This window comes from Choloepus didactylus (genome assembly GCF_015220235.1).
Source record: "Choloepus didactylus isolate mChoDid1 chromosome 25 unlocalized genomic scaffold, mChoDid1.pri SUPER_25_unloc2, whole genome shotgun sequence".
NCBI classification, from domain to species: Eukaryota; Metazoa; Chordata; class Mammalia; order Pilosa; family Megalonychidae; genus Choloepus; species Choloepus didactylus.
The window spans coordinates 6,526,863-6,544,420 of record NW_023637607.1 but is presented as its reverse complement, the minus strand read 5'-3'; the positions used below and the strand labels follow the sequence as shown (position 1 = coordinate 6,544,420).

The following is a 17,558-nucleotide window of genomic DNA, read 5'->3' as shown; positions in this document are numbered from 1 at the left end:
ATATTTATCATACTGTGCTACCATCCCCACCATCCATTAATAGAACTTTATTCATCACCTTATTCAATCTCTGGACCCATTAAACAATAACACTCCACTTTCTGTACTGTAGCTCCTGGTAACCTCTAATCAACTTCCTCTTCGTACGAATTTGATTATTCTAGGTATTTCATTTGACTGGTGTTTTACAATATTTATCCTTTTGTGTCTGGCTTATTTCAATCAGCATAATGGTTTCAATGTTCATCCATGTTGTAGCATGTGTCATAACTTTGTTCATTTTTACAGATGAATATTTTCTTTAAAATATTTTCTTTTAAATGTTGATCAGAAGAATAAATGAGCTGATGTCCACAAAGCAATTAAAATAATAATACAAAAATTAATTATCATTCATAGTTATATACCACATTATGTTTATATATTCACGCCCTTAATGGACACTTGAGTTGTTTCCAAATTTGATTATTGTGAACAATGCTGCTATGTACAGCATTGTACAAATATCTGTTCCAATCCGTGTTTGGAATTCCTTTGTATATTTATTGTTATTGTTTGGAGATGAATTAAAATTTATCAGGGAAAGAGGGAATAAAGCATTTTCAATGTGGAGGGTACAGCAGATGTGAAAATGAACCTTCATAGCTCTCCAGATTATTAATGCAATAGAATCATCAAGTACCAAGGGATTAGAAGTAAATTATGAGAGATGCACTTTGAGGTGAGATGAGATTTGCAGGGCATTGTACTTCCAAATGATGAGTTACAGTTTTATCCTGAGCATTCGGGAGCCCTATCAAAGGACTTCCATCATGTCTTAGTTTCTCTGGCTCGTAAGAAAAATAACCACCACAGGTTGGCTTAACAGAAGGAATTTATTGGCTCAGAGTTCAGAGGCTTGGTGGCTTGCTTTCTCCACGGTCGAAAACATTTTGGTTGGCCAGCAATCCTTGAGCTCCATGGATTTCCCATCACATGACAATGCCCTACTTTGTTTTTCTGAGTTTTCTGGCTCCTCCCTCTGGCTTTCTCTCCTACTGTGTCTGAATTTCTTCTCCTTATAAAGTACTCCATTATCCCTAATTAAGTACCAGCCTTATCAAATGGGTCACAGGTTAAATAAAATTGACATCTTCAAGAGCTCCTATGCTCAATGGGTTCACACACACAGAAATGGGAGAAATTAAAGAACATGTTTCTCTTTCTGGGATTCACAACTCAAACAACAGTACATTGGTCATGAGTATGCCTCTAAACATCTGCTCTCACTGTATCATTGAAAATGAGTTTAAGAAGGAAAGACTGCAGCCAGGGAAAACACTGGCTTCAGTTAGTGGTGAAGTTTCAGGCTTAGCATCCTTCATTTCTTCTACTTAGACCAGTTTTCTGCTTAGATGTGGATGAATGTTTAAGGAAATCAACTCTTTTTGGCCCCAATTCTTTCTGCATCAACATCCTGGCAGAATATACTTGTTTCTGCCTATCTGGATACTTTTTGGCCTATCTTTGGTTCCCTGAGATCCCTGCAGCTTTCCTAAGTAAAGTAATTCTTCAGGTCGTGCTGAAGACTTCTCAGTGGATATCAAACTATCCTAAAACCTTATTAGCTAATTACAGTGACAGTGTGTATTTCCTCATTGGACTCTATGGGTTGACCATATGTTTTTTTCTTTCACATGTTATCAGCTGGGGCTCTGTGATGGATGGTAGGTCCAAAGTGGCCTTGCTTCCATGAGTGACATTTGGTAGTGGTCTCTGGCTCAAAGCACTCCAGGGACCCTCATCTTGTCTCATGGGCCTTTCAAAATGGCTGCTTGGGCTTCCTCATAGTATGGCAGCTGAATACCAGGAAGGAATATTCCAAGTGGAAGAAAGCAGAAACTGACAGTCCTCTTGAGGGCTGGGCATGGATGTCCCAGAATAATTACTTTTTCCCCAGTCAAACTCTTGTTCCCATATGCAATGTGTGAATATAAGAAGTGGAAGGATTGGTGGAGGACATCTTTGAAGGCTCTTTCATAATGCAGAACATATTCTATATTTTTCAGCCCTCCAGAAGCAAAACATGCTTGCTTTAATTAAAACAGTTTTTGAGGACCACTAGCTGCCTATATTGTTAAAATCAGAGCAATACATTGGTAAACTTGAAAAGGACCTTAGAGAGAGATTAATATACATCCAGGGGATCCTAGGCACCCATTTAGGATCCCCAACAAAGACAAGAGGTAGGCCAAGCAGGCAAGACCATGGACTTCCTTTTCTCTTTTCTGTCAAAATATTGCCTAATTTTTGAAAGACTTTCTGAGTCAAAACATTTTGAAAACCACACGTCTAACTCAACTCCATAGGCACATCATAAGTTCCAACTCTGCCATCTCTGACAAATATCACATAGTCTCTGCTTGAATATTTCTGGACATGGGGATCTCACTATCATAAAAAAGCTAATTCCTTGTTTAGAGTCCTTTTCAATGCAACTAAGTGAAAAATTACTTTCCTGTAACATCCAAACATGGGTCATCACTGCATACTCTGGAAACTTCAAATTATTTTACCTTCATATCACAAGAACTTCTTCTAACTCTCCAGTGCAATAGGTCATATATCCGCCTGAGTCTCCAATGGATTTTTCTGTTTAATTCTCATGTTTATTGAGTTGGTAATGAAACAGGAAATGTTTTCTCCTTACCTGTTAAAAATGATTTTTTCCAGAATATTCTATTCCATAGCATCCATATTCCAAGTTTCAGAAACACTCAGAGGGTGAGGTAACATTGATTGACACTGTGAACTGTGTCGGTTAGGTCAGGCTTTCTCATCTTTGGTACAATTGACCATTAGGGATGGATAAATGATTTGTCAGAGGGGGGTGTCATGAGTATTGTAGAGTTTTTAGCAATATGTCTGTCATCTATACACTCAATAGGGGCAATAACACAAATATCTCCAGACATTGTCAAATGTCCACTAGGGAAAGAAACCACCTCCATTTGAGAACAATTAATTTAACACTATAGAAATTTCTCACTCTCATAGCAATCTAATATGCATGTTCTTGGTTAGTGGATTGCTTTCCTCCACATGATGTCTTAGAGTGCCAGTACCCTTCTATCTTTTGGCTCTCTGTCCCTTAGGAACTTGGAAGCCCTGCCCTCAGCAGTCAAGGGGAAAGAGAGGAGAGAAGGCACAAATGTTTCTTAACCATGTCTGCCAAGATGTGACCTACATACACCTTCTTACTTTCCAAGGGTGTATATTGGTTATGTGGACCCACCAGGATGAAGGGGGTGGGCTGACAAACATAGTCCAAGGTTGGACCACTAGTTTTCTTCTAATGACAACTCTATACCTTGGAAGGAGAAGCATGATGTATGTTGGACCATTAGCCAACTTTGCCTCACACCCATTTTCTATACCACAGATATTGATGGGTGCGTTAAATTGTTCACCTTTAATTCAAGATGTACCAACATTCCTGGGAGCTACTTTTGTATGTGCCATCTTGGCATAGCAGTAAGCAATGGACAACTGAATTTCAATGTCAGAGGGTTGGAATGTAAAATTGAGCAGATAGTTTATTGGCCAGCATTGGAAGGAAATATTGCCTTATAACATTGGGGTGTTTACATTTTCATGTTCTTTGCAGACATTGATGAGTGCTCCCAAGATCCATCACCATGTGGGCCAAATTCCATCTGCACTAATGTCCTGGGATCCTACAGCTGTAAATGCACCATGGGTTTTCATCCTAATCCACAAGGCTCCTGGAAAGATGGCAACTTCAGCTGCATAAGTAATCATCTTCTTGTGTGTCTTTTCAATGGAATTCATGGCTCACTTTGTAAAAATCCTCACACTTCCCAACCTCTGTGTCGTCATTTTACATTTACGTCCTCCAGTGATTCTCTTTACTCACTCATTATATCAATCATTAATTCACTCATTCAATAGATTACCTTTGGAGCATGTATTATTCATTTATTTATTTTAACTTTATTGGAGAAATTGTGCATAAATCACAGAATTCCCATATTCTACCCTATTATTAACACCCTTCACCCATGTGACTCATTTTCCACAATTGCTGAATGGACGTTTTTACAACTATAATATCAAATATAGTCCTCAGTTTAAATCAGGGTTCATGGCTTTCTAATATTTGAGGAATAAATGAGGGAACGAAAACTTCCAGCCATAGGATTCCAAATTCTTTATGGTGTTTATGGAAATTTATGGCTTTCTAAGCACATGAGCACTGAAAGTGTGCTGGATCTAAACCCAAATACATAACCAGAAAACTTTCTTGAAGTGATGTTTTTGTGGATGCATAAGTAGGCATAGAATTACCAAACAAAGGAGTCAAGTGTGGGAGAGGATATGCCCGGTAACTGAAGAACGAGGTGCAAGTGCTCTTGGGCTGAAAGGAGTTTGAAAAACTGAGGAAAGGTAGCTGATGGGTCGATATGGGAGATGTTCTAGAAAGTTTGGCAGGGCCAGGGTTCACAGGGTTGGCTCATTCTTCTGGTTTTGGGTGGATTGTAGTTGTGAGCAACTTAACTAAAGTAAGAAGGTGATGTTTTCCATGGAGATACCACAAGTAGCAATTAGCTGGAAGACTGCAAAGAGCAATTTCACATCCACAGATAAAAGAGGAACCTGGAAATGAGGAGAGAGTTAAAGTGAGGTGTTGTGCAAGGAAGGCAGATATACCTGGTGCATGTAGTGCAGGAAAGCCTTGATTCCAAGAAAATGCAACACAAACAAGAGTGAAAAATGTTCATGATGATCCTTTGCATTTTGGTGGCACTTTATAAATACCTTCATCTTGTTTCCAATCTTATTGGTGGCTTCTGGCCAAAAATGTTGACATTATCCTTGATTCCTTTCCTTTCTTCAAACTTCATATACAACCAGTTGGCAAATCCAGGGACATTGCTTTCAAACTAAAATGCAGATCACATTCTCTCCATGGCTCTCTGTGATGGTTGGGTTCATGTATCAGATTGGCCAGGTGATGGTACCCAGTTGTCTGGTCAAGCAAGCACTGGTGTAACCATTACTGCAGGGACATTTGTGGCTGGTTTAATAAAGCAGAAGGCTGGTTTATTAAATCATCAGTCAATTGGCTGAAGCTGTGACTGATTACATGAATGAAGGATGTGTCTTCCACAATGAGAGAGTGCAATCAGCTGGATTTAATGCAATCAGTTGAAGATTTTAAGGGAAACACACAGGAACTTCATGTCTTCCTCAGCTAGCCACAAAGCATTTCCTGAGAAGTTCACCAGAGTTTCCAGTTTGCTGCCCCAGGATTTCATAGAACACATTCATCCGAGTTGCCAGTTTGCTGCCTGCCCTATGGAATTTGGACTCATGCATCCCTACAGTTGTGTGAGACACTTTTATAAAAGCTTTTATTTAGATATCTCTTGTTGATTATGTTTCCCTAAAGAACCCTAACTAATACACTCCTCCTTGAGTTGCACCCAACATCATCATTTGCCTGGGCCAGGGCAGTCACTTTTTGCCTGGTCATCCTGCTTCATCCTCTCTCTAGCTGATTCCCCGCCCAGTGGTCAGAAGGATCCTGTTAACCTGTAAGATGTGAGATGTCCCTTCTCTTCTCAAAATCCTCAATGGCTCCCATCTCCACCTGTTAAAAAGCCAAAGTAGTCTATGGTCTAGCAGAATCTGTATGAGATCTGAGTCACCTCCCTATCCTTATCTTCTGCTCTTTGCTCTCCCACTCTGCTCCAACTACACCAGCCTCCTTGTTATTTGTGAAATCACCAGACACAGTCATGCCTCAGGGCCTTTGCTCCCACAGCTCCCTCTGCCTGGAATATTTTTCCCCACATATCTGCACAGATCCTTCCCTCACTTACTTCAGGTCTTTTCTCAAATGTCATCTCCTCAATGATGCTCTCCCTGCCTGTGCCTTTTAAACGTGTACTTCCCTCCACTGCCCTTTCCCCCATCCCTTTCGATTACCTTCCCAGCTTCATTTTCTCCAAAAATATGTTTGTCAATTTTTACATCTTTATTATCTTTCTAAACCATCCTCTGATTAGAATAAAAGCTCTTCAAGGTCAGATAGTTTCATTGATTCCACAAGGTTTTATTGATCATCCACTGTGCCTAGTCTCTGTACTAAGCCCAGGAATACAGCAGTGAACAAGACAGACACAAATCCCTGCCTTCAGGGAGCTCACAGTCCATGGGGGATGCTAAACTTTCCACACTTATTTATAAAAGACTTTACATGGAGTTATCTTGAAAATTGCTTGGAAATTTATTCCATTTACACCACATCTGCTTTCTCGTGTAGCAGTCAAAAGCATGCAATTTGGCTTTAAACAGGTCTTCCTCTTCCATTTACAAGTTGTGTGTTGTTGGGAAATCACTTAACCTCTCTAAGCCTTGGTTTCTGCATCTGTATAATGGGAATTGTAATAGTTCTCTATTGTTTCTATAATAAGTTATCACAAACTTAGTGGCTGAAAATGATTCAAAAATAATTTCAAGGTGTATTTTTAAATGAATTAAGTTTATTTATCAAATAAGAATGCATTCCAGATCAAACAAAGGAAAGCAATGGGAAAAACAGATATCCTGAAATAACTTACTCTTCCAATATGCTCCCACCTTACCAAAGAAAATTAGTGAATCATAGTCCCACCTAAGCATTCCCATATCATTAATATCACTCTTAACATCTTGTTTGTTCTTATTAGATTATTGTTTCCCTTTCACTAGTCACTGTCTATCTCTAGTTCCCCTATATTCTACACTAAAAGACATTTATTTCACATTTTTCCTAGAGTACAGATGAGTTGTAACATGCAATATCTCTCCTGTTGTGTCTGGCCTATTTCACTCAGCATTGTGCCTTCAAGATCCATACATGTTGTCATACGTTTTGCAACCTCATTCATTGTTACTGCTGATACTATTCCATTGTGTGTACATTCCGCATTTTGTTATCCATTCATCTGATGAGGTACATTTTGGTTGTTTCCATCTCTTGGCAATTGTGAACAGTGCCACTATGAAGATTGGTGTCAAAATATCTGTTCATATCACTACTTTCAGATCCTCTGGGTCAATATTGAGAAGTCAAATTGCCAGATTATAGGGTAACTCAAGATCTAGTTGTCTGAAAAACTGCCAAACTCTCTTCCAGATTGTCTGAACCCTTATGGAGTCCCACTGGCAATGAATAAGAGTTCCAATTTCTCCACAGCATCTCCAGCATTTGTCATTTCCTGTTTGTTTAATGGCAGCCAAACTTACTGGTGTGAGATGATACCTCATTGTGCTCTTGATTTGTGTCTCCCTAATAGCTCATGAAGATGAACATTTTCCATGTGATTTTAGCAATTTGTATTTCCTCTTCAGATGAATATCTTTTCATACCTTTTGCCCATTTTATAATTGCACTGTTTGCTCTATTGTGATTGAGTTGTAGGATTTCTTTATATGTACAAAATACCAGTCTCTTATAAGATACGTGTTTTCCAAATATTTTCTCCCATTCAGTTGGCTGCATCTTTTCCTTTTCAACAAATTCCTTTGAGATACAGAAGCTTTTAGTTCTGTGGAGTTCCCATTTATATATTTTTTTCTTACATTGCTTGTCCTTTAGGTGTAAATCTAAGAAGCTACCTCCTAATACTAGGCCTTGAAGAAGTTTACCCATGTTATTTTCCAGGAGTTTTATGGTACTGTCCCTCATATTGAGATATTTGACACACGTTGAGTTAATTTTATATAGGGAGTGAGGTAGGGATCCTCTTTCTTCTTATGGATTAGATATCCAATTATCACTGCCCCACTTGTTAAAGAAGGTCTTATATACCAGTTCAGTGCATTTGGGGGCTGTTCCAGTTTGTGAAAGCTGCCATTATCAGTATATCCTAAATGGATTGGCTTTTATAAAGGGGGTTTATTTGGTTTCAAAGCTACAGTATGAAGGCCATGAAAATGTGCAAATGAAGGCTTCAACACAAGTTTACCTTCACCTAAAGAAGGCCAATGGCATCTGGAAACACTCTGTTAGTTGGGAAGGCACATGACTGGCATCGGCTGATCCCAGGTTGTGTTCCAGCTCCAATCTCAGCTCCTGTGTATTCTTCAATGGGTCTCTCTTGGCTGCAGCACCTCCTTCTGTCTGTGAACACTTTTATAGTACTCCCAGTAATTCCAATAACACCCACCCTTAATGGGCGAGTAACACCTCCATGGAAGGTATCCAATCAAAGCCTTGTCCACAGTTGACTGAGTCACATCTCCATGGAAACACTCAAAGGATTCCAACCTAAATACTAGTATTTTGGCCCCCAGAAGATTGAATTAAAGTACATGGCATTTTGGAAGACATAATAAATCCAAACTGGCAAAAGGGCCTTTTAAAAAATCAGTCCAACATACATCTGGTGTGCCTATTTCTGAGTTCTCGGTTTGATTCCATTGATCAATTTATCTATCTTTGTATCAATACCATGCTATTTTCATTACTGCAGCTTTATAGTAGGTTTCAGCATCAGGCAGTTTAAGTCCTCCCATTTCATTTTTCTTTTTCAAAAAATGAAACATTAGCTTTTTGAAGCATCTTTCTCTTCCAAAAAAATTTGATGACTAGCTTTTCCAAGAATGTGAATTAGATTATTGGGAACTTGATGGGAATTGAATTGAATCAATAGATCAGTTTTAGTAGGATTCACATTTTAACAATGTTTAACCTTCCTATCTATGAACATGGAATATCGCACCATCTCTTTACATTCTGTTTTATTTTTTTCAGTTAAGTTATATAATTTTGAGTGTAGAGATCTTTTCCATGCTTGGTTAACTTGCCCACTTTGCTTTTTCATTGGCGCTCAGGGAGACTCAGGGCTTGGCTGGGTGAGAGAAAACTCATGGGTCTGAAAAAGATGTCAATCTCTGTGTCCTCACCTTTCAGATAGGAAGTAGCATTCAAAAAGTTTGACTGTTTGTAGTAAGACACTTCCCAGGGTGGAAGGGAATTAGTCCTTGGGCAAGCATCTCAAGCTCTTCCTTATCTCATCAGATTCATGGATATCAGGGGGACTCCCTGATGACATCCCCTAATGGGATCATGGTGAGGTTCAACTGCATGTAGAATTGAGTGTGTAGGTTTCGGAGTCTCATTTCTTCCTGGGCTTGAATCTTGTTTCCAGTACTTCATTACCATGGTGACCATAGGTATTTGGGTAGATTTCCCAGATCCTCCATTTCTATGGGTAAAAATGAGAGCAAGCCAAGTACTAATCTCACACAGATTTCAGTGAGGATTAAATGAAATATGATACAGGCATTACTTTGAATGTTCCCTGGAACAAGGTTTTGCTGTGTATTAATATTATCATTATTTATTATTATTATTATTCCCCAAGTAGGCAAAACAAATTATCTGGTTCTCACTGGCTGGCTGCAGCTGGGTCAAGGCTGGTTGCCAATGAAAAGCAAGGGCAATAGCCAAGATTCCCAGACTCTCAGGGTTTATCCCTTCTATTCTGCCATTTGTGCTTCCTATCCATGGCAGGAGATGTGAATTCTGGGCATCCATTTTCATAACTGAAAGATGGAGTCCTTACTTTTACCTTATAGTAGGGTGACCAGATATCCTTTTTTTGCCAACATCTGGGGTGTTTCCCAAGACTGGGGACATTCAATTCTAATGGCAGGGACTTCTTGGGCAATCTGGGGACTCACCCTTCCTCAAAGCATTACTTTCAGGGACTGGAGATAATGCATGTAAGTAACTGGGTGCATGGGAGTTGACTCTGAAACAGAAGTACTTTTTATAATTTTAATGTCTATTGCCTGAGTCTCAATTTTTGTTAAAGTCAAATAAAGTGACCTTACCTTAAGTAGTTTTGCTGATGATTGAGGGTTGGGAGTGTGTGTGGCTTAGAGGAGTCTTGGTCCTGGTCTCCTGGCTCCTGCTCTCACCCCATTCCCATCTGTCCTCTCCCCACTAGCCAGAGGGCACCTGTGAGCACTTGAATCAGGGTCCTTCCCTTCTCTTTCTGCAAACCTCAAAGGCTTCTACCTCATTTGGGATAAAATCCAAGCCTATCCTGGGGCTCACCATGCTCTGCATGTCCTGCCCAATCCCCACATATCCCTCCTCTTTTCCTGCTAACCCCTTGCTCCCATTGTTCCAGACACACATGTCCCCTCATTTTTCCTCCAACTCACTGGGCAGTGGCCTGTATCTGGTCCATTGCACTTGCTGTGCCCTTTGCCTTGTATGCTGTCCCCCTGCATAGGCACATAGCTTCCACCATCACCTTTTTTTTTAAGTTTCTGCCCATGTGTCATTTTCTTAGTGAAACCTTCTCTAAGCAATCTATTTAAACCTGTATCCCATCCCCTAAACCAACCAGATTATCAGCAGAGACTTGTCTGTCTTGCTCCGCTGCTGAGTCATATCCAGGCACATAATAGGTGCTCAATAAATGTTTGTTGATTGAATGAATGGTTATTTTTCACACAGACATCTTGGTATATTGCATGCTAACTGAAGTCCAGATGGAATTTCAGTTGACCTGTTTTTATTTCATTCTTTATACGCATGAGAAAAAAAATAGAATCTCATTTTCTCAAAGGGCTCAATAACAGGCTAAAATCCATTAAAACCTCACGTAGTGCCAGGCAACATAGTAAACTCTTTAATTGCATCTCAGCAAACATGCAGAGAAGGTGTGATTACAATCTTCATTTTGCAGAAGGGTGTCACAGAGAAAGGAAGCAATATGCTCAAGTTTGCACAAATAACAAGTGCTCAAATCCTGTTGATCTTTATGCAATCAGCACTTTCAAATACTAGTCAAGTGTAGGTGTTCAGCTATGAGATATTGAATAAATGACAGATAGCAGTTGACTGGATGCTGAGATGTTTTGGAAGTTGGAGACATGGGTTCCATTTATACCCATGTCAGCAATGCAGCCTCTTCCAAATAGTGCTCAAAATAATCTGAATGTGTCCACATGTGCTTGAGCTGTGGGACTGATTGATTGATTTATTCAAAAATATTTGTTGGGCACATTATGTGCCCGAGGCAAAAACACTGGTGTGGAGGTTTTGTGTAAGGCTGAACTTTGTCCTAATTCATGAAGACTACATTCTAAGGTGTGAGGAGAAAAGAAGGGAATGACACTTTCTAGCCATGGAATTCCACTTTATTTAGGGTGCTTATGGAAAATTTTGGCTTTCTATGTACATGGGCAATAAAAGGGGTCCGAATCTTTACTTGGGTAGGGAAGCAGAAAACTTTTTTGAGGAAGTGACATTTCTGTGGATTCATAAGGATGCGTTGAAGTTACCAAATCCAATCAGACAGTGATGGAAGAGGGCATGCCAGATAGCTGGAGAAGGAGGTGCAATGGTGATGGATTTTGGGGAACTGAGGAAAGGTAGTTGCTTCTTCCTTTCTCTAGTTGATTCTCCAACCTGTGGTCAGAAGGATCCTGTTAAAAGTAAGAGGTGCCATGTTCCTTCTCTTCTCAAAACCCTCCGTGGCTCCCACTCTCCTTGTTAAAAAGCCAAAGTTTTCTTTGGTCTACCAGACCCTGTCAGAGACCTGAATTGTGGTCTTGATTTGCGTCTCCCTCAGAGCTAGCAAAGGTGAACTTTTTCATGTGTTTTTTAGCCATTGGTATTTCCTATTCAGAGAAATGTCTTTTCATAACTTCTCCCAATTTCTTAACTGGGCTGTATTTTCTGTTGTCATTGAGTTGTAGGATTTCCTTATATATACAAGATTAGTCTCTTATCAGATATATGGTTTCCAAACATCTTCTCTCATTGAGTTGGCTCCCCCCCTTACCTTTTTGAGAAATTTCTTTGAGGTACAGAAACTTTCAATTCTGAAGTATTCCCATTTATCTATTTTTTCTTTCATTGCTTGTGCTTTAGGTGTAAACTCTAGGAAGTGACCTCCTAATACTAGGTCTTGAAGAAGATTCCCTACATTATCTTCTGGGACTTTTATGGTACTTTCTCTTATATTGAGATCTTTGATCCATGTTGAGTTAATTTTTGTATAGAGTTTAAGTGAGGGGTCCTCTTTTATTCTTTTGGATATTGATATAATAATCTCCCAGCCCCATTTGTTGAAGACTCTGTTATGTCCCAATTCAGTGTATTTCAGGGCCTTAGCAAAAATCAGTTGACCATAGAATTGGGGGTCTGTTTCTGAATTCTAAATTCAATTCTATGGACCAATCTGTCTAACTTTGTGCCAGTACCATGGATTTTTGCCATTGTGGCTTAATAGTAAGCCTCAAAGTCAAGCAGTCAAGGTGGTCAAGAAAAAACATCTAGTTTTTCTTTTTTATAATGATTTTAGAAATTCTAGGAAACTTTCCCTTCAAAATAAATTTGAAGAATGGTTTTCCCAAGTGTGCAAATAGGTTGTTGGAATCTTGATGGGAATTGCATTGAATCTATACTGGGACAGCACACCCCATGATCTTTTGTCTTTAAATGAAGTTCAAATGATCCTGAAGCTCTGGCTACTCAGGGAGGGATTGCACAGGGCTGACATTGATTTAAATGCCAAACTCCCAAACCCTGAGAATCAAGGGTATGCCAGAAGCTGTCCTCTAAATTCCAGAGCCATAAAGGACCTGGGTTTAAATATCAATTTTGCCTTCCTCAATATATGTAACTTTGAGCATTTTTTGAAATTAGAGATGATGTGGATTTAGGGGACAATCATACACAAAACAGTGATTTCCCATACACTTTCCTATTATTATCATCTTGTTTTGGTGTGGTGTATTTCTTACAATTGATGGCAGCTGGTCTTTATAGTAGTATTAACTATACACCATGGCCTAACTTAGAGTTCACTGTTTTTGTAGACTCACAATTCTAGTTCCTAAAACTTATTACAAAGACACAGTAATCAAACAGCAAGTTACTGGCACAAGGACAAGCATTAGAGAAGTGGAATAGAATTAAGAGTGCAGGAATCGTTTTTGACCGAATGATTTTGACAAGGGGGCAAAGACCACTCAATTAGCAAGTAATAGTCTCTCCAATAGATGGTGCTGAGCAATCTGGATCTCCATTTGCTTAAAAAGGGAGGGCCCCTACCTTGGAAGATATGCAAAGACCTAAATATAAGAGCGAGAACATTGAAACACCTACAAAATATCATAGAGAAGCTTCTTTCAGACCTGATTTGCTAGGCAGTAGTTTTTTAGACCTTGAGCATTTTAAAAGCTTCAGTTTCCTGCTCTGAAAAATAGATAACATTACTATAGACCTCACAGTAATGCTATGAGCATCTGGTGAACTGATGAATATAAGGGATTTAGCTCAGTGCCTGCCAGACAGAAAGCTCAATATGTTAGTAACTAATTTTTATTTTAGTTAAGTTACATAGCCCTTGATATACCCTAAGCCCTATTCTACATAGTTTTGTGGATACCAGCTCATTTAGTCTCCTGATCACCCCTTTAAGTTAGGTCCTGTTGTTATCCCCATTTGACACATCAGACAACTGAGGCACACAGAGCTGAAATTTTTGTCCAGTGATACAGATCATAGATGATAGGACTATAATTTCTATCCATGCTCTCCATGCTCTGGAAACTCTTCACTCTGCTGCCTCTCTGCTGACATTATCATCAGCAGCAGCAAGTTACTATGGTAATGCATATATAACAGGAAATATTCCATTTCTACCATTTTAAGTGTACAATTCACTGGAAATAATTATATTTATCATATTGTGCTACCATCCCCACCATCCATTAATAAACCTTTTTTTTTTGATTTGTAACATTTATTAAAGGAATAATATGTTCATGATTTTAAAAACCAAGTACATTGGAGATGAACACATGTGCATTTAAATTACCCATTGATTTTTTTTTAATCTTCATTTTATTGAGATATATTCACATACCACGCAGTCATACAAAACAAATTGTACATTCGATTTTTCACAGTACCATTACATAGTTGTACATTCATCACCTAAATCAATCCCTGACACCTTCATTAGCACACACACAAAAATAACAAGTATAATAATTAAAGTGAAAAAGAGCAATTGAAGTAAAAAAGAACACTGGGTACCTTTGTCTGTTTGTTTGTTTCCTTCCCCTATTTTTCTGCTCATGCATCCATAAACTAGACAAAGTGGAGTGTGGACCTTATGGCTTTCCCAATCCCATTGTCACCCCTCATAAGCTACATTTTTATACAACTGTCTTCGAGATTCATGGGTTCTGGGTTGTAGTTTGATAGTTTCACGTATCCACCACCGGCTACCCCAATTCTTTAGAACCTGAAAAGGGTTGTCTAAAGTGTGCGTAAGAGTGCCCACCAGAGTGACCTCTCGGCTCCTTTTGGAATCTCTCTGCCACTGAAGCTTATTTCATTTCCTTTCACATCCCCCTTTTGGTCAAGAAGATGTTCTCCGTCCCACGATGCCAGGTCTACATTCCTCCCCAGAAGTCATATTCCACGTTGCCAGGGAGATTCACTCCCCTGGGTGTCTGATCCCACATAGGGGGGAGGGCAGTGATTTCACCTTTCAAGTTGGCTTAGCCAGAGAGAGAGGGCCACATCTGAGCAACCATTTTACCATTTCTACCATTTTAAGTGTACAATTCACTGGAAATAATTATGTTTATCATATTGTGCTACCATCCCCACCATCCATTAATAAACCTTTTTCATCACCTTATTCAGTCTCTGGACCCATTAAGTAATAACACCCTATTTCCCTTGCCATAGCCCCTGGTAACCTCTAATCAACTTCCTTTGTGTATCAATGTGCTTCTTTTGGTGTTGCATTTGAATGGTGTTATACAATATTTGTCCTTTTGTGTCTCACTTATTTCAATCAGCATAATGGTTTCAAGGTTCATCCATGTTGTAGCATGTGTCAGAACTTGTTCATTTCTACTGCTGAATATTTTCTTTAAAATATTTTCTTTAAAATGTTGATCCGAAGAATAAATGAGCTGATATCCACAAAGCACTTAAAATAATAAAATAAAAATTAATTATCCATCATAGTTATATACCACATTTTGTTTATATATTCTCCCTCTTTATGGACACTTGTGTTGTTTCCAAACTAGATTATTGTGAACAATGCTGCTATGTACAGCATTGTACATATATCTGTGCCAATCCTTGTTTGGAATTCCTTTGTACATTTATCTTTATTGTTTGGAGATGAATTAAGATTTATCAACAAAAGAGGGAAGAAAGCAGTTTCAATATGGAGGGTACAGCAGAAGTGAGAATGAACCTTCATAGCTCTCCAGATTATTAATGCAATAGAATCATCATGTACCAAGGGATTAGAAGTAAAATATGAGAGAGGCAAGTTTAGGTAAGATGAGATTTGCAGGGTACCGTACATCAAAATAATGAGTTACAATTTTATGCTGAGCATTTGGGAGCCCAATCAAAAGACTTGCATGTTGTCATAGTTTCTCCAGCTCCTAAGATAAATACCAAACACAGGTTTTCTTAACAGGAATGTACTGACTCACAGCTCAGAGGCTTGATGGCTTGCTTTCCCCAAGGTCAGTAACATTTTGGCTGGCCATCAGTCCTTGAGTTCCTTGGCTTTCCCATCACATGAGAATGCTCTCCTTTGTCTTTCTAGGTTTACAGGCTCCTCCCTCTGCCTTTTTCTCTTCTGTATCTGAATTTCTTCTGTTTATAAAGGACTCCATTAATCCTTATTAAGTACCACCCTCCTCAGTTGGGTCACATGTTAAATAAAATTGTCTTCAAGAAGTCCTATTCTCAATAGGTTCATACCCACAGAAATGGGAGAAATTGAAGATTATGTTTATGGTTCTGATATTCACAACTCAATCTACCATACACTGGTTATGAATATGCCTCTAAACATTTGCTCTCACTGTATCCTTGAAAATGTGCTCAAGAAGGCAAGACTTCATACAGGGAAAACACTGTCTTCGTTTAGTGGTGAAGCTTCAGGCTTAGCATCCTTCATTCTTTCTACTTAGACCAGCTTTCTGCTTAGAGGTGGATGAATGTTCCAGGAACTTGACTCTTTCCGGCATGAATTCTGTCTGCATCAACATTCTGGCAGAATATACTTGTTCCTGCCTACCTGGATTCTTTTTGGCCTATCTTTGGTTCCTTGAGATCCCTGAAGCTTTCCGAAGTAAACTAATTCCTCAGTCCATGTTGAAGGCTTGTCAATGGATATCAAAGTCTCTCAAAACCTTATCATCTAATAATGGCAACGGTGTGTTTTTCCTCATGGATCTTTATGGGTTGATCATATGGTTTTCTGTTTAACATGTTATCAGCTGGGGCTCTGTGATGATTGGTTGGTCCAAAGTGGCCTTTCTTGCATGGCTGACATTTGGTGGGTGTCTCTGGCTCAGAGCTCACCAGGGACCCTCAGCTTGCCTCATGGGCCTTTCAAAATGGCTGCTTGGGCTTCCTCATTGTATGGCACCTGGATTCCTAGAAGTTATATTCCAAGAGGAAGAAAGCATAAACTGACAGGCCTTTTTAGTTCTGGGCTTGGATGTCCCAGCATGTTTCTCTTACCATAGTCAACCTCTTGTTCCTCTATGCAATGTGTGCATATAAAAAGTGGAAGGATTGATAGAGAACATCTTTGGAGGCTCTTTCATAATGCAGAACATATTCTATATTCTTCATCCCACCAGAGGCAATACATGTTTGCTTTAATTAAAACTGGTTTTGAGTGCCACTAGCTGCTAATATTGTTAAAATCATATCAGTAGAGTGGTAAACTTGAAAAGGTCAACTTGTAGCCACACTTTCTGTTTCATTCTATTATCTATCTGTCATGTATCTGTCTGTCTATCTATCTTTCCATCTCTCTATCTCAATCAATCTAGCGTATATCTGTCATCTATCTGTCTACATCTATCATCTATCTAATCTTTTATCTATCCATCTATCTATCTATCTATGTATCTAATCTGTCTGCCTGTGTATTGTCTATCTAATCTGTCATCTATTTGATATCATCTATATATCTATATCCATCCATGCACCCACACATACATACATACATATGTCCTGTCTATCTATATCTATATCTATATCTATATCTATATCTATATCTATATCTAATCTATATCTATATCTACCTCTATGTCTATTCATCCATCTCTAATCCATCATCCCTATCTATCTGTCAATATATCTAATCACTTATCTGAATGTGTATATCCATCCACCCATTTATCATTCCATCTGTCCTATCAAACTATCTATATCATATCTCTATCTAATAAAACATTTATAGATAATTACTAATCTCTGTATATCTACCATTATCATGTCTGTCCACAATATGATTTTATTCTTTTCTTTTCCAGATTCTTTTCTTTACTCTTTCCTTTATATTACTGTGCATAGGACTGCAAGGTTTTCTTATTACCTAGCATCACATTCACCATAATCTCAAGCATTCCCAGATTCAAGGGGAGGGAACATACACCCACCAGTCACATCACCACCTAACAGGAGCCTATGAGGA

The 17,558-nt window shown here is 38.9% G+C and overlaps 1 protein-coding gene across 1 annotated transcript in view; it reads left to right on the top strand.

The window, feature by feature from the left end:
* The window catches only part of LOC119525560 (fibrillin-1-like), a 144,031-nt gene that overhangs the window by 82,523 nt on the left and 43,950 nt on the right, over nt 1-17,558 (top strand). Inside the window, exon 14 of the mRNA XM_037824330.1 lies at nt 3,647-3,793. Coding sequence (XP_037680258.1) covers nt 3,647-3,793 — 147 coding nt within the window. The remainder of the gene's footprint in view (nt 1-3,646; nt 3,794-17,558) is intronic.